Source organism: Gopherus evgoodei, chromosome 7 (assembly GCF_007399415.2).
Source record: "Gopherus evgoodei ecotype Sinaloan lineage chromosome 7, rGopEvg1_v1.p, whole genome shotgun sequence".
Taxonomy (NCBI): Eukaryota; Metazoa; Chordata; order Testudines; family Testudinidae; genus Gopherus; species Gopherus evgoodei.
In genome coordinates, this window is record NC_044328.1 from 45,658,711 (window position 1) to 45,679,367 (window position 20,657).

Genomic DNA, 20,657 nt, shown 5'->3' on the forward strand with positions numbered 1-20,657 from the left:
ATTGCAACCAGTGTTTTTCAACACACAGATTTATTTTTTTGATGTTGTGAAGGCCAAGACTATAACAGGGTTTCAAAAAGAAACTAGATAAGTTTATGGAGGATAGGTCCATCAATGGCTATTAGTCAGGATGCGCAGGGATGGTGTCCTTAGCCTCTGTTTGCCAGAAGCTGGGAATGAGCGACGGGATGGTTCCCTTGATGATTACCTGTTCTGTTCATTCCCTTTGGGGCACCTGGCATTGGCCACTGTCGGAAGACAGGATACTGGGCTAAATGGACTTTTGGTCAGACCCAGTATGGCCACTCTAATGTACTGTAAGAGTGGAAAAATACAGCCATAAATCAAGGCTTTTTATCTCGATTCTCTTCACCTTTCACTGGTGCTGGCATTCTGTGCCTGCACCCAAGATTGTTCTTTCAGCTACCGGGCTCGATGATGGCCACTTCAGAATTCTGATTCATTTTTACCTCTGTGTTATGTTTTAATGCTATTCAATAAGACTTTGACTCACCAAAGCACATGGTTAACTTTAAGCAAGACTACTCACTTGCTTAAGGTTAAGTCTCTGCTAAGTGTGTGGATCAGGCCCTGGCTGGCAAGATTCCAAAGCTTACATTAATTGCTTTGGAAACTCCCTTAGTGTAAAGGATGTCCATCTGAGTATTACACCATGAATAATAAAATGAAATGATATAATACCAGTGTGTAAATTTATATTGTGGTTACTATATATTTGTTACATAATATAAAGATGTGACTTGTGTGCTTCAGTTATTTAAATGAAGTAGACTATATGGATCATTAATATTTTTAATTGTAAATGTAACATCCATAGCCCTGTCATGTTGGTGTTGAATGTCTTACCATTGTTTTCTTTTTAAAGCTACTTAAGAAAAACATAATAGTATTAAACGATTTAGTGACATGAATATTCTTTTATTGACATCCTTTCTCCTCTTTTTTCTTTCTTTTTTTCCTTTATCCCAATTTTTACATTTTGAACTTTACTACCTTTATCTGTCTTTTTGATTTTGTCCATTACATATGTGAAGTGACAAGATCTGTTAACTCAAACTAGGACTATTGCAATGTCATTTGTGAATGTGCCAGCAATGAAGCACAGCACCAATACAAACTTGTCAAAGATATATCATTTTGAAAGCTACTTGGCTATTGATAGAGTACAATTTGTATGAGTGGTTTAAAAAAAATAATGGTTATGATCTAAATATTATAAATGGTATTGGGAAATCCTGTATTATAATTGGTCAGTAAGCACTAGTGATTTTGACACACTGTCACAGGCTGGAACGACGTTGTTTTCTGAAATAAAATCATCTCCACCCCTTTCTCTCCTCCCCTCCCAAAGAATAAAAAAAAAAAATCACTGTAATAATATTGACGAATCAAAAACTAGAATTTTCTAATGCTATTTAATCATTTTACTTTTTTTAATGTTAAATACAAAGTTTATTTTAAAATGTTAGCTCCCTTTATATTTTTGATTTCTCATTGCCCTGACACTTACCTCCAGTTATAGGGTTTTCCTCACCCTTTATTTATAGCACTTTAAATAAATAAAGAACCTCCCTTTCAATTAATTAAAAAAAACCCACATTTTTATTGTTGTTGCACTTTCAAGGCTTCTGTATACCAGAAAACATGTTGTCAACTCTTTTAATGTGGTTGCTGTTATCATCGCTTTATTGAGTAGTGTAGACAGAAGTATTTTTCCTGAGAACTGGCTAAAACAGCTTATAAAAATGTGCCATAGGTTCTGTCTTTACTTTACAAAAACAAAACCCAAATAATTTCTGGATTTGTAGGACTCTCTTATACACAGCTAAAACACAGTTCAGTTGTCTAGCATAGAGTAGAATGTAAGATGTTTTAACAGAGCTACTGATACAACTGGATACAGCTGAACTAAACAAGAACTAAAGACTATAAAGCAGGAACGCCTTATCTACATAGAAATCTTCAAAGCTGTAATTCTCCCCTGTACATCTTCACCAGGGTTAGCAATAGTGTAAAGTGTAGCATAGGCAGGACTTGGACATTTAGAGGTAGATCCTCAGATGGTATATACATTTTAGCTGAGGATTTGCTCTTATCTGAGTTGCTACCCTGGTGGAGCTGCACTGGATATAGCTATAGAGTTCGCAAGCTGCTTGTGGAGATGCAGATTCTATAGATGGCTAGCATGGTTCTCAGAAAAAAAAATCTTTGTCCATATTAGTCTTGGAAATTTTAATGCAGTTTCAGCTGTAGTTTAGAAAGGGTCTTATTGGTGTTTTTAGTTTTCCTGTTTCATTTAGTCTTTCACGCTTCTCTGCCTTATGACATAGCAGCAAGAATTAGCCTTGCTGTGCACTAATATTCTCCCTTCTCCTATCCATCCAGTTGGGCCCTACTTGTATTACAATTACAAACACATCAAGGAACTTCATTACAACACATTGTAGTGTAGAGTGGACCCTAACAGTTTTTCTTACCTAGGCTAAATTCAGATGCTTTAAAATAATATGGTTTAAGTCCAGTCTGTTGTCATTTCAGCACTGGCAGTTCTGGTAACTGTCCCACCAGTGCAGCTTCTCATTGGTAGCATGAGTGTAGATGGGGAACTGGAGCTTTTATTAACATGAAATCTAATTATGCTGAGATGTCTAGTAATGCTGGTGCACTGTCTGCATGAGCCCTCTGATTGGTTGTCTGGTAGCACTGCAATGGTGGGCAGTTTCCCAAAGATGGCCAGTGTAGATGCATACTACATTATAAAACATTAGTAGCTGGGCTCCCTAACATGGTTGTGTTTGTAGTTTAGACAGGGTCAGTAAGAAAGCTTTCATTTAATTTTATATTTAACAGTGATAAACCGGGAGTTGTGTGTTACTCTACATTCAGCTGACTGGGAAGTGATGATTCAAGCGAAGCCTTGAGAGAAGAGCTCCTCAGTTTTCTCTGAACAACACTTTGAGTGCTTGTGTACGCTACGGATGCTACAGCAGCACAGCTATGGTGCTGCAACAATGCAGTAGTGTAGACACTGCTACAGCGACAGAAGGAGTTTTCCATCACTGTAGTTAATCCACCTTCTTGAGAGGTGGTGTTCTTTGTTGACCTAGTGTTGTCTAGACTGGGGCGTAGGTTGGCTTAACAATGTCTTTTGGGGGGGTGATTTTTTTTTCACACCCCCTCAGTGCAATGTAACTAGGTCAACCTAAGTTTTAGGTGTAGATCATGTCTGAAAAGGGAGAAAAAAGGCAATTGTAAAATGAGATACCTCAATTGGGATTCGGCTCTGAATGACATTTTACTGGCTACTCTAATCTCCTTTATATATCCCAATAAGACAGTTGAATATGGAGTAACATACAATTTTTGATTTAATGTTTACATTTCAGTTAAATTTAAACTCCATCTTTTTGGGGCTGACGAGAGGGTCAAAAAGAGAGAGATCGTAATGCATTGGTGAGGTATGAGTGAGAGGAGAGGGCTATCAAAACAGGAATGCAAAATCCCTTTAAAATCTAAAGGAAAGATCTTCAATGAAAGCCTGACTTCTGTTGTTTATTCAGTTTATTTGTTTTGTTTATCATATGGAGCTATTTTTAACTATGATTTTTAATACACATTATTTAAATTATTTAATAATGTTATTTATTAGTGGTTATTCTGTAAGTGTAGTAAGACGCTCCAGGGTGTGTTCTGCTGTCTTACTACAGCTGTATTCTTGCTATCTGATTCCAGTGTTCCGTATTCAGGCTCATGTCTGAATTGCATCAAGCCATTCCAGCACAACACACACGTCTTATTGATTCATTAGTATAGACAAAGTAGTTACTGTACTTCTACAGTTCTTGTAAAAATGCTTCCCACAATAAAACGTATATGTACGCTCAAAGTTAGAGCAGTAAGTGATATAGATCAATTATAAATCTGTATGGTTACGCTTTGATGCCATCTGTTAACAGTGAACATAAAATAAAAACAAATTAGAAGACATTATCTGCTTTTCTTTCTGTAGTGAAAACCAGAAGCTAGATTTCTAGGCATTGTGTGGCTCTCTCGTTTGAGTTTGTGAGTTTCACCCAATCTTTGTTTTTATTTAGAAATGTTTCTATTTCCCCATTTTTCTTTTGTTTGTCTTCTTCACCCTTTACACCCTAGTTCTAGCCTCAGTTTTACCCAAAGTTGATTTGAATTACACCAGATTGCAGCAAGCAGAGAAGTCTCAAGTGGAAGCTGAGAATGAGGACAAGAAATTCAAACAAGAATGTACGAGTAAATCTGAAAACTTGCAGAAAGAAATCTCCCAAAAGGAGAAGCAGCTGTAAGTATACTTCCCTTTTGGAAAAAGTATAAGACACTTAAAATATTTTTTCCTTTTATGTTGACTTTAAACATTGTTAACTAAAAATGTAGGGTACATCACATAATACAGGCAGCACATTACTGATGATTTTTAACTGGATAAAGATGCTGTCTAGGAAGACGTATATTAGGCAAGGGCAGGGTGGAAGAAAATCTGTCATTCCAAGTAAATCAAGCTACAAATGCATTTTTTTAAATAGCTGTCCAGCCAGAACAGGAGGAAAAACAGGCATGTTTTTTGGCTGAAGATACAGTCTTAATTCACTAGGGAAACAGTAGTTAACAGGAACAAAAATTCTAAATTTGTAATAAACTAGATTAACCCACATTTTATTATTGTAAATCCTGTAGATATAACAGCAAAAATTTACAGAAACTGCATAGAACAATTAAACTATTCAGGCTTGAAAAAGAAGCCAAAATCCTTCAAAGTGTTGGTAGCTGAAAGGCACTCATGAAATCCTTGAGTCTGCTAGAAACTGAAATATTAAATCAAGGAATAAAAGCCAAATTCTGCTTTTACACCTGTGGAATTCCATGGACAGGTATTTGGTCCAGAGCATCAGTGCAGCCACAAATACTGATGAAACAGTCAGGAATTGCAGTAATTAACACTTAGACTGTGCTATCAGTGCTCTTTATGAACATCCCTGTGATATCCCTGTGAGGTTGGGTGGTATTTCCCCCTATTTTAGTGAGAGAGAGAGAGTGAATGACCTAAGACTACAGCAAGGATTAGTGCTTGGGAGTTCAAATTTTCCAATCTTGTGTTCAGACCACATTGCCTCTCTTACTGATATGAGTATCAATACTTGTTCAACCATCATGACAAATGTTCGCTTTACCACCACAGTCATCTTCACAGATTTTGGCAAAAGAGCAGTTCAAACCTCAACCTTAGAATTCCGCAATTCTGAAACCTCAAGGTCATGTTCACTTCTGATCTTTTCCAACAAACAAGATGCTGAGGTAGTGTCCCAAAAAGTAAGTTTTTCCTTTAAAAATGACCTTAGCTATCCTGTTATAAATCGATATGGCACAAGTTCCTCCTGAAAAACTTTCATAACTACAGACAGATCTTTCCACCTTCATTAGGTAGTAGGATTTCAGTCCAGCAGTTTACTCTCATCTGCCATTAGTTTATGTTTTCTGTGAAGCTATAAGGAACCATCCTTTGTCCATTTAAGTTGATGATAGAATGGCAACAGTGGATCCACTGACAGATTGGCCCCAGTTCGGTTAACTGTAATCCAGTAGCTGTGATTAGTATAAAGCAGAACCTCCTTTATATCATCCGTTGGATAGGAATTTCAATAATATCCAGCAACTCAAAATACTTTAGAAGTTATATATTCTTAATTCTGTCCCTATAATCTCCACTCTGAAATTGAAAATAGAGGCTGTCCATTTAAAGTCTTGCTAATACAACACCTTTTGTGAGCACTAGAAATGCATTTAACCACTCATCTTTTCTGACATACAAGATCTGTATTATAATAAAGCTACATGACACTTAAGACAAACAGGAAAGTTCTCTAATATGCATGTTTCAGTTGCCAAAGAATAGTTACTAGGACAGCAAATTAAATCATTGCAAAAGCCAGTTCTTCAGATTTGTTTGACACCCTCAAAGCCTGTCTCAATGAAAGCCCTCTATTTTCTTATAATTTGTTACACTTGTATACAAAATCTTCTTAGGAAATTGCAGATGAATGTCACAACATTAAAAATAATGAACTTGTAAACAAATTAAAATAGCAAACTACTGTTGTTTGTTGGGCTGGACTGATAGTGAAACCAGAAAATTGAAAAGGGTTTATTTTGTTAAAAAGATTATACTGAAATGCACCATGATGGTCTTTTGTTTGGAATTCTAGTGTTCAACTGGAAACAGATCTGAAGATAGAAAAGGAATGGAGACAAACCCTGGAAGATGATCTGCAAAAGGAAAAAGAAACTTTATCTCATCTGAGAGGAGAGACCCAACAAATAATTTCTCTTAAAAAAGTAAATTCTGGAGGAAAACTTTTCAAATTCACGTTAGCAGTAATTTAAAAGTGAACTTGCCAGGCTTTAAAATATAAATTTAACTCTCTCAGATCTGAAATGCTTAATGGAACAAGCGTTTCAGCTTAAAAGTATAAATAAATTTAATTTTTTTTTTTTTTTTTGAAAAGCAGTCCCTTCTGACCCCAGTAGACTTGAGTTCAGAATTCTGTGTTTTCCATAAGGAATAGTGAAATCCACATTCTCCTTTCTGAATCAAACTGAAGGATATCTCACTATAATCTTGTAATGGGCCAGTGAGGGTAAATGTTCTAATCCGTCAAACTCCGTTTATCTTGCTACTTAAAAATTTCATATCACTAATTTCTATAGTATCTTTACATTTCTTTACCTTGAAAGTGATTGAAAAGAAGCAAGTATATGGAGGAGGAACTAAATAGTCCGCTTGGTCATTTAGCATCAAACTGAAATGAAAATTAATTTGCGAGTTGCTACTGTTGCTCTTAGAACTGGATCTGAGATTTTAACAGAAATAGATATTTTTATGTCCCAAACAACTCCCAACGTTCACAATTTGGTACTGGAAAGGCTGATGTTTGAGGATCTGTTAGGAGTTCCTGAAATCCTTTTGACACACCTAGATTACTTTAGAATGATCAACCACAAGCAGAATAAAATAATCAGAAATCACTGTTGGGATTCAAGTAGAGTAAATTCTTTTGAGAGAAATTCAGGAGGCTAAAAACCATGAGGAAAATGAAGTCTGCCCAGACTCTAAGGCTGGGAGGCATTGCTAAGGGAGAATAGGTCTAACTAACAAACTACTGTGGGTAAGAGAGTTTTTGAAAAGTGCTCAGTAACCTTAAAAATTGCCTGAATATATAGAAATTAACGGACTGTACAATGGGTAAATATACAAAAAATTGCATAGATTCAAAATGTCATTTTAAGTTTAAAACAATTAAAATCTTTCAGGCTGAAGGAAATTACACAATCAAAAATAGAGGAAGCAATAGATTAGTGAACAGTCAGGGGGATAATGCATGATCTGAAACAGGAGAGCAGTGTTTCCATTATTGTGTATTAGCAGACTCCCAAATAAAATACTGAAAAGAGTTACAGAGTATATTCACAGAAGGATATTCCTTAATGGAACGGGTATTTATTGTATACCTCTCTGACACACTCAGTGTGATAGGATTTCAGGAACCTACTGTTGTTTTCAAGTACCGTAATTGGAAAGAATCCACCCTTAGATGTTATGGTTTTTCAGGATTTACTTGGACCAATAGAACTAAAATATATTCTAGAGACATAAACTATAGAGTTAAATTATTTGTTTCAGTTTCTTTAGTTTTTCAGGAGCAAGTAACATAAAGCATATTTTCTATTTAGAGCAGCTAGCTTAACTAGTAAAACTCAGTTAATAAATGTGAGGATATTAGTGTCTCATTTAAGATAATTTGATCCTGAATTTTGCCCATTGAGGCACTTATTAACAAATTGGCATGTGTTCATATACATTGCTGCTGGATTCTCCAGGACTGGTATCAGAGCTGTGTACCCTCTTCTGTTGGTGTAGACCTCTCAAATGGCCTGTCATAACCTGTGATTGGTGGTATTGTTAGCAAGAGGTAAGGCACACTTGGACTTAGTGTTTGGCTAATTGCTCTTGTCTGTTTGACAATGAGGCAGCAATTAGTTGGTAGACATTTTCAGGTAGCAAGTGTTGCTGGGATTTTTATGGTCCCTTTTTTGTGCAGTTCAGTGTTTGGGCTATAATTTTGTGAGGAGCTCAGATACTAAAGTGAGTGGGTGTTTACAAATCTTTAAATAAGAATTTTAATTACATTCTGAATCTTCATTTAAAAAAAAAAAAAGTCATGCCCTGTCAGGCATGGTACCAGATTTTCCCCAGATCCCATACTGACTGCAGCTAGCACTTTGGGAGAAATTTTTGAGGACGGCCAGTTTTCTGACTTATGTCTTGGATTTGAGCACCCAGTTTCCGGTACTCTTTGCTCCTCTGCCCCTCACCAGATATCAGCAGTTGATATTTCTCGTCTTGAGGAACCAGTTCATGTAAATAACAGCTAAAGAAAAATGGGGGGGGGATCTTAAAGAACATTTTATTAGGCAGTCAAGAAACCAAAGCAAACCAGACGAGAAGTAAGTGGACATAAAACATATGAAGGTCTGACGTTACACCCAGTTTCACCTAATGTAGGTGAAAACTTTGTTCTAGAGGCAGGTCTGAGATAAAAATGCTTGTATTGTTAAACCGTGTCTGCTCGTATCATCTCTCTCTCTCTGTCTCTTAGTAGCATGGTGTCTAGAGGACAAGTCCATCAGTGATTCTCTGCTCTGTTAGCCTTCTTTCCTCTACTCTTCGTTGGTGTCATGTGTCTTATCTCTGACTTCCTCTTGGTTTATGCTGAGAGCCATTGAAGGAGTGAGAGCTCTCCTCTCTATTTTCAGGGTTTCGTACTGTCATCATAGTATATGAGTGTAACTTTCCTCTTCTAGACATGCCATCGCCTTTCTATCAGTACCCAGACTATGTAATTTTTTGACAGGGCATAGAATTGGAAGAGACTCAAGTAATCAAATCCAGTCCCTTGCTATCACAGGCAACCCTGTCCATATAATCCCATTCATAAATTTATCAAGATCTGTCTTTAAACTAGTTTTAGTATCTTTAATCTTTAAGTATCTTGAAATATTTTCAAGTGATTTTATTTTTCTCTCTGTCTGCACATCTACTACTGGATATAATATTTAATGTCAGCCATATACTAGAGATAGGCTGTTTGCTGAATTCAACAGGTGTATATGCAGCTTCATGCCTTCCCCATAAAATGTCCTCTTTCCTGCTGAGACAGTGCATTGAATGCTCATTTATATAGCTGCTGCTATCCCATTCTATGCTATTTTTTGCATCACAGTGCTTAGCTGTTGTTATATTCAAAATATAGCATTGCTGGTTTTTGAAGAGGAATTAATTCTTGATTTGCATTTTAGGATGAGGCTTAGTTAAAAACAGGAAGAGCAGACATGCTTAATTTTTAAAGAACTGACTATGAAAAGAGAGAGAAATACTGTCCAAAATATTTCAGATTTAGAAAGTTTTTTTCAAGATCTACAGTAAAGAAGTCAATTGAAATTGTCTTGTTTCAAATTACCACTTGTAACTGATCTACAGAAAAGAATTATTCTAAAGATATTTTATTAATTAGTCAGCGCCTCTTAGCTGTTTTGAAACCAGAGAATCATAAGTTTTTTTTTTTGTTGTTTTTTTTAGTAATGGGGGTGTGTGTTCCTTTAGAAAACTGTCATCTGACATCCATTAAATTGTAAGATGAAATACCCATCAGTATATAGTATAAAGAAAAATGTGAATTCATTACTTCTTATGAGAAAAAGAATCCCTGACTCATACATTCCAAGTAATGTGTTTTCCCTGAAACAGTTAAGATCACAGCCACCTAAAGTAGGGCAAAAAAAAAAGAGGCCTTCAGCTGTTTGAGGTGTTTGTGATCTCAGCTGTTGCAAGGAAAATGGGAAGATGAAGATGCCAGAAAGATAGGAAAAAAGTGACTGTTATATGAATTGTGCTCATAGGTGCATGAATACTTTTTCAGCAGTGGAGTCTGAAAGCCAACTGTTTGTTTGCCACAGTCTTATAAGAACCTCAAGGCTCTGAGGTGAAGTGAGCATAAAATTTAAATATAAAGCAAATGTAGATTAAATAGCAGCAGAACATCCTTTCTAAGCATATGTTTGTTATACCTTTCCACCTGCTAAACTTATTTCTCAGATCCCCATACAATATTTTTAGTGACTAATAGGCAAACGAATTGTGTCCAAGGAAGGATGCTGGGGCAGTGGCATACTGGGGGTAGCATAGGCTATGTGAGCCACAGTGCTTCATGCTCCTGCAGATCTGCTAGGACTATGCCAGAGACGAATTTCTTAGGAGAATGTGAAGCACATTTAAAAGGGTAAAACGCATTTAGCCACAGATATATTCTTACCTTTTTTTTGGTCTGCCTTAATCCCACCAATCCTACCTTTCCTTTTAGGGAAATAGTAAAAGAATAGAGTTTCCCTTAGTATTTCTTAGTGCCTGATCCAAAGCCTATCAAAATGAGTAGCAGTCTTTCCATTGACTTCACTGGGCTTTGATTTGAGAACTTACAGCAGAAAAGTTTGAATAGTATAGGAGGAAGCGGAAGTCACATAACATTACTGGATGTGGAACACAGGCAAAACCACTGGTGGTAATTATGTGAACACGTCTCCCCTCTCTCCACCATCATACAGCTTTGTTTATGGGGTTGCTATTTATCCTTTTGAGATTACCAAAATATTATTAATGACTATTGCCCCTTCCTTTAACCTTCTGACTTGACATACAGTACTGGTTAACATGTAAAGTTGTAACACTTACTTATTACATAGAAAGTTACTTTTATGTACTATGTTATTTCTTACTTTAAAAAAACGCCACCTTTTATTTTTTTTAAAGGAATTCCTTAAACTACAGGACAAAAATAGGCAGTTGAAAAAGATATGTCATGACCAAGAAGAAGCTCTCCAAGAACTGGCCTGCAAGCTTAGCGAGTAACTTATTTTTCTTGATGATTTTTGCAATGTAAAATTCAAGATAAAGCTACTGAAAATAACTGTGCAACTACCATGGAAATTAGGGAGGATTACTGGCTTCAAATGAAATTTATTCAGTTCAGTAAGAGGAAATTATCTGACAAATTTTCAGAAGAGAAAGGTGTGTACAAATGGCCTGGGTTTGCATTTTGAACAGATTTACCTTCACATTAGGGTAATGGGTAGTCTCTAGCAGTCGTATAATGGACTTAACTATGTCCATCTCAGAAAAATACAGTCCTAATTAAAAATGCTTTGAGCAATCTAAGAGATTCCTCAGACTTGTTTTATGAAGATCTTCCTGTCTCTTAATAAATGCATTCAAGACATTGTTGGATAAAGTATGAGCATTTGTGTGAACTCCATTTCACTAAAGACTAATTCTGTTAGGAATCAATAACTGTGGGTTCCACAACAGGAAGATTCATTATAATTTGAGATGATTGCCCACATGGATCCCATTCCCTACTCTTATGCGATGTACATCCCTGGCATAAGAGCTCAGAAGCTTTTAGCAAGTAGTGATCATTAGATGCATGTTCATGTCCAATCCTCTCCAAGTGTGCTAGGATTCCAGAGTATAAAATGGGGTGCAACTCCAAAGACTGTTCATTTCATTAGACCATTTATCAGCAGTGGGCTTTGAACACAATTTAGTGTCCTTTAACACTTTCCTCCTTGGTATTTTTGAGCAATGTTTTCTCCTTTTTAATGATATTTTTCTCTTCTAAATAGTCATGCCATGACTAATGCTGCTGTGTTTTACATCCTGTGTCAAAAAGAGTAGTATCATGTAGCCTAAAGCCCTGTTTATACTGCTTTGTTTTGCACTGGTGTAGTTGGACCCAGGATAGATGCTCTACAATGGAATAAAATTGCTTGTACTGGTGAAACTTAACACAGTAAGTTCCAAACCCCATTTTGCACCAGTGCAGTGTGTTAGCATTAAGGATTTGTATCTAGTTTTAGTTACAGTGGCGTAAATTTCTCAAGTCTATACAATCCCTAAACGTATGCCACCATTCGTAGGATTGCAAACTCTTTGGAGAAGAGATCGTGTCTTCCTTGTGTTTGTACAGCACTGAGCATATTGGGGCCCTGAGCTTGACTGGGGCCTCTGGGTGCTACTGTTAATATAAATATTTTTAACAATATATCCGCCAAAAGTTCATAATAATTTACCTTTGACTTTTAAAATAATTGTAACTTCTGAAGTATTTTAACCATATGTGGTAACTAAATACTCAATAAATGTCTAAACTATGTATAATCTTCTATGTTTAGATCAAAGCTTAAAATAGAAGATATAAAAGAAGCAAACAAAGTATTACAGGTTAGTAAGATTTGGAGGGAAAAGCTGGGAGGCTTTTTCTTACAATTATTTTCTTGAAAATTTTTAAACACACGAGAGAAGATTTGTTTCTCCAAAGGCAAGCATTTAGGATAGATTTTCATTTATCTGGTCTCCTGCGCTAGGATGAGATAAACAGGCATGCTCTGAAGCACTTAATGGAACAGTTTAACTGCTTCTGACCAACTTTAATTTTGTTTGGAATGTTGAGATGAGACCTTGGTTTTTGTTTTCAATTTGATACCAAAATACCTTAATCTTTTAGTTTAAAAAAACCTATATGATTATATGAAATAAGCCAATATCTTCTTGGTGAAGTTAAATTCCAGCATATGTTATTTAGTCCTAAGGAACTGTATTATTACTGAATATATATTTATATGAGAGAGCCTGGTGAAACGTCCTTAGAGCTTTTTAGCTTCTGGATGTTGGGTGCTATCCTGAATGCTTATGAAGCTCTTTGGGCCAGAGACCATCTTCTTGTTGTTTGTTTTTACAGTGCTTACACAATAGGGCCTTGGTCCATGATGTGGGGCTCCTAAGCCGTACTACAGTTAGAATAAGTAATGATAAAATTATTTTCATGTAACTGTTGTTTGAAATAATTTCTTGTGTTCACTCATCTAAACCTCAAGCAGAGTTGTGATTTACTGATAGTTTGGCCAAAAAGAACTTAACAGTTCACAGTGCTGCTATCCATTTCCCCAGTCTGAAGCATTAGATCGTTGCCACATGAGAGGCAGGATGGTCCAGTGGATGAGGCATTGGATTGGCTTATGTTCTGTTACTGGCTAGCTGTGGGACATTGGATGAATCACTCCACCCTTTGTACCTCTTCCTTTTTTTGAGTAGTATCCCTGCGGGAGCTCCACTTCAGATGCACATGTATCCCTGTGCCTTCGGAGATGTGTGGTAGTAGCAATGCCTTTTCGACCTGCGCATGCCTCCTACACATCCTTATGCCCCATACTGAGGCTATATAAAACTGTGCAGGCGAACTTCCCTCAGTTCCTCTCCACCACCATTGGCCTTAGATAGAGTTTAGCATGTTCCTGTTTACTTAGTGCTTGTTTGCCTCTTTTATTAGTGTTTAGCTGTAAAGTTAGTAGAGTAGGTTCAGTACCTTATAGTTGGACTGTTTTTTGTCCCCTTTTTTCTCCTCTTAAAATAACATTTTTGTTTTTTTCCTTTCTCCCTCCACCCCCCAATGAGGGGTTTGAGTAACTTTTTTTCTTCTGTCGGGAATCTGGGCTATCTGGGCTTTAAAATGTGCCTCTCGCATAGAGAAGCAGTCCCTGTTAGTCATGGGATAGTCTTTCAGGTATCTAAAAGGGTGTCATCAGGAGGAGGGAGATAACTTGTTCATCTTAGCCTCCAGTGATAGAACAAGAAGCAATGGGCTTAAACTGCAGCAAGGGAGATTTAGGTTGGACATTAGGAAAAAGTTCCTAACTGTCAGGGTAGTTAAACACTGGAATAGATTGCCTAGGGAAGTTGTGGAATCTCCATCTCTGGAGATATTTAAGAGTAGGTTAGATAAATGTCTATTAGGGATGGTCTAGACAATATTTGGTCCTGCCATGAGGGCAGGGGACTGGACTCGATGACCTCTCGAGGTCCCTTCCAGTCCTGGAGTTTGAGTCTATGGGCACTCCTACTGCATTCATAGTTTGGGAAACTCTCATATTCCTAGTAAGTGTGAAATTTATTATAGACTTTAAATGATAAAAAAATACTACATCCCAGGCAGAGACTGAGTTTTTTATTCTCTCACCCAGCATCAAACTCTCTCGTCATGGAAGCAGTCACTGAAAGGGGCAGGTGGTGTTCCCAAAAGGCCACTCCTTATAATAATTGATACCAGATATGTCTGTTCGTTCATAAGAGCTATTAATCAGCAACAGTTTAGGATAGCTCATCACCAAGCACTGATGTCAAAATATGACTCCCTGAACTATGAGAAGTTTAATGATTTTATTGACCATTTACTACAGGAACGTCGAGGACAGTTCTGTGCCATAATAAAGGAGGATCAGGCTTTTGTAAAAGACCTCACTGCAGGCTTCACTAGATGTGGCTAACACTGTAGCCGGGTCTGTTTCCATTGCAGTTGTGACAAGGCTAGCTTCCTGGGTTCAGTTGTCTGGGTTTCCACAGGAGGTGCAATCAACCATGAAGAATTTGCGTTTCAGTGGCCAGAAGCTTTTCATAGATTTACACAGACAACTCACTTCACACCCTAAAAGACTCTAGGGCAACACTTAGGTATTTAGGAATATATGCATCTGCTGATAAGAGAAAATGTAGCATGTCCCACCCTATTCAATTTTCTATCTCCCATAGAACACTGGAACCAACAGCTTGAAGGTCAAGATTTTCAAAGAAAAGGCTTGTAACTACCTTGGCTGCATCATCTGAGCCTTTGGCATTGTCCAAACATCATTTCTGATGGTTTGGTCTAGAGTCCAGACCACCTAATGACCAGATTTTATCAGCTGCATTACACAAACACCCCTTCCTCAATTTGGACACCACCTCTCTGTATTTCATCAAGCATGGGAGGCTATAGCATTGGACAAATAGGTATTGGAGGCAATTACTTTGGGTCATACAATCCAGCTTACCTCCAACCTGCCCCTTCAACCACTTACTCCCTCACGATTAATTCTTACACAGGAAATCTCATCACTCCTAAATCTAGGAGCCGTAAAACCAGTCCCATAAGGGAAGAGGGTTCTATTCAAGATACTTTTTGATACCCAAGAAAAATGGATCTCAGACAACTGGTCAAGGATGTCAGACACAACATTCAAGATGATCTCCCTAGCAGATGTAATTCCCTCCCTGGAATCGGGACTGGTTTGTGACCCTCAACCTCAAAGATGCCTACTTCCATGTAATAATTCATCCTTCCCACAAAAGAGTTTTCAATTCACTTTCAAGCATAATCGTTACCAATACCAGCTCCTACCCTTCGGTTTGTCTTCAGCCTCTAGGGGACTCTCAAAAATTATGGCAGTTGTAGATGCCTACCTCTGTTATCTAGGAACAACTGTAATTCCCTACCTCGACAACTGGCTCCTCAAATGTTGGTCATATCAGGAGATATGGTCAGCAGTGCAAACAACAATTTCAGTATTCTAAAGTTAAGGCCTGCACATAAATCTCGAGAAATTCATTTTCTCAATGATTTCTCTTCATAAGAGAACTTCCTGATTTAATAATGGGAAGATCTTATCTCCCTCTCACTTGGTTTCTTGCTCTAAGGAATCTTGTACGAAGAGTGCAGCTCAATTCTCAGGTTCCAACAAGGACATGTTTGCAACTGCTGGGACACATGGTGGCTTGCATTTTGTGACTCACAACATCAGATTATATCTTCAGTGTCTCCAGGGATGGCTCAGGACTGTTTGTGTACCCAACAAACATGGTTTTAACAAGCAGGTATCTGTACCTAGAAAGATCCTACAGTCACTCACCTGGTGGCTGAATCATTGCAAAGTTTGTGCAGGAATACTGTTCAGCCAGAAACACCTTACAGTTATATTAACATTGGATGCTTCCCTCTTGGGATGGGGAGCACATTTGTGTCCTCACACAATCCAAGGCAAGTGATCACAAAAGGAACAGCGCTTGCACATCCATCTGTTTGAATGAAATGTTCACCTCCACTTTTTTCCCTGCTCAGAAACAAGTCCATCAAGATCTTGACAGACAGCATAGCGTGCATGAACTATATCAATCATCAAGTCAGAGGATTTCCCCCCTCACTCTATGCCAAAGCGATAAAGCTTTGAAACTGGTGCATCACCAGTTGGATAGTCATCTTGGCTTCTTACCTCCTGAGGATACAAAATACCATGGTGGACAACCTGAGCAGATTTTTCTCCCTAAATTTTGAATGGGAGTTGGACTCTGGAGTCCTCAGCAAAATATTCCTAGCTTGGGGATTTCCAGAGGTTGACTTTTTTGCCACCGCAGCCAAAACAGAGTGCAAGAAATTCTGTTCCAGAGGAGGATTCAGTCCGTAATCACAAAGAGACTCATTCCTCGTTACATGGACCAAAAATCTTTTTTATGCATATCCTCCAACTCCATTGCTCTTAAAGGTCCTTGTCAAGATCAGACAGGACCAAGCCAAAGTCATTCTGACTGCACAAACTTGGCCAAGTCAAGTTTGGTTCCCCAACCTCATCAAACTCACCTCTCGCCCTCTGTGGCAGCTCCTGATCATATCTTGGTGGTTGTCTCAGGATCCAGGTCAGATGCTTCACTCTAATCTGAATGTCCTGCAACTGCAAGCTTGGTTCCTCAGTAGTTTTCAGGACAAGAGATCACATGTCCATTGGAAAACAAGGTTACCATTAAATAGTGGAAAGGAATCTACTAGACACACTTACCTTCAGAAATGGAGAAGATACTATCTGTGGTATCTTTCTCTGACCCACTCATCTCTTTCTCCAATCCTGGACTACTTGTTGGAGCTAGAACTCATAGAAAGGCCTGATTTTTTTTTCTTTTTTCTTTTTTTTCAGCAAGCTTCATTTAGTGGCACTGGCAGCTTTACATGTGGTAGAAGGTTTCTCAGTATTTGCTCATCTGACCACAAGAAGATTCTCAGGGCTTGGCTACACTCGAAACTTCAAAGCGCTGCCACGGCAGCGCCTTGAAGTGTGAGTGTGGTCGCAGCACCAGCGGTGGGAGAGAGCTCTCCCAGCGCTGCTCGTACTCCACCTCCTCATGGGGATTAGCTTGCAGCGCTGGGAGCTGTGCTCCCAGTGCTGCGGCACTGTTTACACTGGCGCTTTACAGCGCTATATCTTGCAGCGCTCAGGGAGGTGTTTTTTTCAAACCCCTGAGCGAGAAAGTTGCAGCGCTGTAAAGCGCCAGTGTAGCCAAGGCTCCAGTTTAGAGTCCCTATGCCACTTGTGAGATCTTGACTTGGTTCTTAACTGCCTCATGAAACAACCCTTTGTGCTTGCCTTCTTGGTGGCCATCACCTCTGCTCAAAGGGTTGGGGAGATGGGGACTCTAATGGCAGATCCTCCTTTTTATTGTGTTTTCCAAGGAGAATGTATCTTTACAACCTCATCCAAAGTTCTTATCTAAGGTGTCCTCTGGGTTTCATATCAACCAAGCTACTCACCCTCCAGGTTTTTTTCTTAAGCTGCAGCCTACAAAGTAGTCTGCCTTTCATACACTGGACTTTGAGGGTGTAAGTAAGCCTTTTCCTTGAACAGAAATAAGCCATTCAGGAAGATCCCTTAGATTGTTTTGTTTCTGTTTCAGATTGATATAAGGGAGTGCCTGTTTCTACTCAGGGACTTTTTAAATGGATCTCTGAATGTACACCTCTACCTCAATATAACACTGTCTTTGGGAGCCAAAAAATCTTACCACGTTATAGGTGAAACCGTGTTATATTGAACTTACTTTGATCCATCGGAGTGCACAGCCCCGCCCCCTGGAGCACTGCTTTACTGCGTTATATCCAAATTCGTGTTATATCAGGTGGCATTATATCGGGGTAGCGATGTATTATTGCCTGTTATTATTTTACTCAAAATACACTTCCCCTAAGAGTGACTGTACACTCTGCTAGATCACAATCTACAACTGTAGCCATACTCAAAGATATTCCTGTTGCTAAAAGTTGTGGGACTACAACAAGGTCCTTGGTATACACATTTTCCGACCACTATTCCCTAATTCACGCTGCAAGATTAGATGTGTCAGTAGGCAACACAGTTCTTTCTTCAGTGATGGACTCTGTTCTGAAACTCCCACCTCCTTAACAGGTTACTGCTAGGGAGTCGTCTAAAGCAACGCACCAAGAGGGATACTACTCAAGAAGGAGCAGAGGTTATTCATTTTGTGCAATAACTGGAGTTCTTTAAGATGTGCCCCCCTGTGTGTGTGCTCCACTACCTGCCTCCCTCCCCTTTGCTTCAGAGCTGCCTCTGTGGGCTTTGCAGTAGAGAAGGAACTGAAAGTAGTTCACCTGCCCAGCTCTACATAGCTTCAGTATGGGGCATGAGGATGTGTATGGTGCATGTGTGGGCCACATAGGCACTGCTATCAAAAATCTGATCGAAGGCACGGGGGGTGCATGTGCAGCTAAAGTGGATTACTCACAGGGACACACATTGCAAAGAACTCCAGTTACTGCACAAGGTGAGTAACCTGTCCTCTTCCTTCCACTCTTTATTCTTCTTGTTTATTTAGCCTGTGTAACATTACCCAGGATACAATCTGGACTGTTGAACAGCTGTGTTCCCTCAATCTCCAAGTTAGGGTGCCTTTTACAATTCTTCGCTGTAAGAGCAACCACTCGTGGTCCTGCTCTTGCACAGCCTAACATGTAAAATCGCTCCCAGTTGAATTACATGAATGCTTTGGCCACTCACTCATGAATTACGTACAGGACAACATCACCAACTTCCTAGTCCGAGACCTTCCCCTTGAAATGTGCGTCTTGTATTGTCCAGCTCTCTATTGGACAATGCAAGCTCATATAAGGTCTGTGGTTGGGGAAGTAGCCCAGAGAATTGTAGCTGTCACGTAACTGTACCAGGAGGCATTCCAGACAGCTGCAGTCCACCGGGCCCTGGCCTGAAACCCGGAGTAGAGGGCGGGCCCGGGTCCCCTCCCAAACCTCCCAACTCCTGATCAAACACAGGAGGAATTGACCTGGACCGTGGCTTCTACCAGAGGGGAAGGTCTCTGGGATGTTTCCCAACCCACATGGTGAATCTGTGAGTTGAGCAAATTTGCCAATAAGTGCAGGACCCACCCAGGTAGAGGAGGAACTTTGTCACACAGGACAATAATAATCAGCAGATTGAGTTTTCAAATGATACCTCACAAAGCATAGTTTGTACAAAATTTATCATAGTTTTGTAAAAAGAGTGAACATTGGGTACAAACCGTCACAGCCTGTGCATGTTCTTTTGAGGCAGGATCCATCTCTTATGTCTCTCGTGTGTTTATACAGTGCCTCATGCATTGGGACACTGATCTCAGTTGGCATGATGGTGGTGCAACTTCAAATTCTACTGCAATATAAATAGTAAAGAATAGTGCTTCTATTGAGCACTCCTATCCAGAAGAGCTCCAGAATTTGGATGTGTTACAAATATTTTGTGTTCTTTGAAAAAACATTTCCTCCCCTCCCCTCCCTTCCAGGGACAGGTTTGGCTGAAAGACAAAGAGGCTACACACTGCAAGTTATGTGAAAAGGAATTTTCTCTTTCCAAAAGAAAGGTAAGATTGGGTAGAGATCTATATCAATTCCCAGTCTTTAAATGTCATATGTAAAGAACATCAATTTACTACTCTTAGAGGTACAGCAGAGACTCTCACACATGAATTAATACATAAGTTATTTTAGGGACATGTCCTAAAATGCTTATATTTGAACTTCTCCGTCTGTGTTTGTTGTATACATACACACATGGGCCCTGATTCTACAAGGTGCTCCATGTGGGCAGATCCCCCTGCCTGCACAGAGCCCATTCATGATTTCAGGGGTTTGTCTGTGCCGTGCACCTTGTAGGATCAGACCTTTAAGTAGCTTTTTAAGTGCACTGAGATCTGTTACTGCCTCAAGTAAATTATTACAGTTGGTGATATGCCTGCGTGTCATATTTAAACGGTGTTTGCAATGCATATTTATACAAGAGACTAAGAAAATATGAATGAACATTTTGAATTTTTTGAGTGAATATGAATATTAAAACAGCTTGTAGAAGGTTGTATTTGGGTATGTGCTTTAACTGCTTCTGAAATTAAATTATCTCAATCATTTTATTTTTTTATTTTAAATCCTTTTAGCTACTAGATGAGATTCTGGACAGATCATTTCATTTTCAAATCAAACCCATATTTGACTTCTACAAATGTAATTCCACATTTCTAGCATGTTATTTTACAGTGTGAATGATACTGCATGCATAGGTCTTGAAGAGCATCAAGCCCCAATTAGTGGTATCATTATTTATAGTGCATTTTCATTTGATTTTGGTAATTTAAGTTATACTAAACTTAGGTCAGAAAAAAAAAAGGGGAGGGCTCATAGATCGGTAGCCTGTCTAGAAAAGCATTACAGATTGGGGTTTTTCATGTGTTGTCCTGTCATCTTTACAAAACAGCCATTACACTTCTTACCTAGAATTTAAAAGTTTAATTTCAGAGAGTTCTGTTTCTGTATTTGTTATGACAGCTGATTATCAAATGTATAATACTTTCTGTATTCAAT

At 38.6% G+C, this 20,657-nt stretch overlaps 1 protein-coding gene across 1 annotated transcript in view; it reads left to right on the top strand.

The window, feature by feature from the left end:
• The window catches only part of RUFY2 (RUN and FYVE domain containing 2), a 61,429-nt gene that overhangs the window by 37,769 nt on the left and 3,003 nt on the right, over positions 1-20,657 (top strand). Inside the window, 5 exon segments of the mRNA XM_030568895.1 lie at positions 4,217-4,336; positions 6,255-6,384; positions 10,913-11,007; positions 12,334-12,382; positions 19,586-19,663. Of these exon segments, the coding sequence (XP_030424755.1) occupies positions 4,217-4,336; positions 6,255-6,384; positions 10,913-11,007; positions 12,334-12,382; positions 19,586-19,663 (472 nt within the window).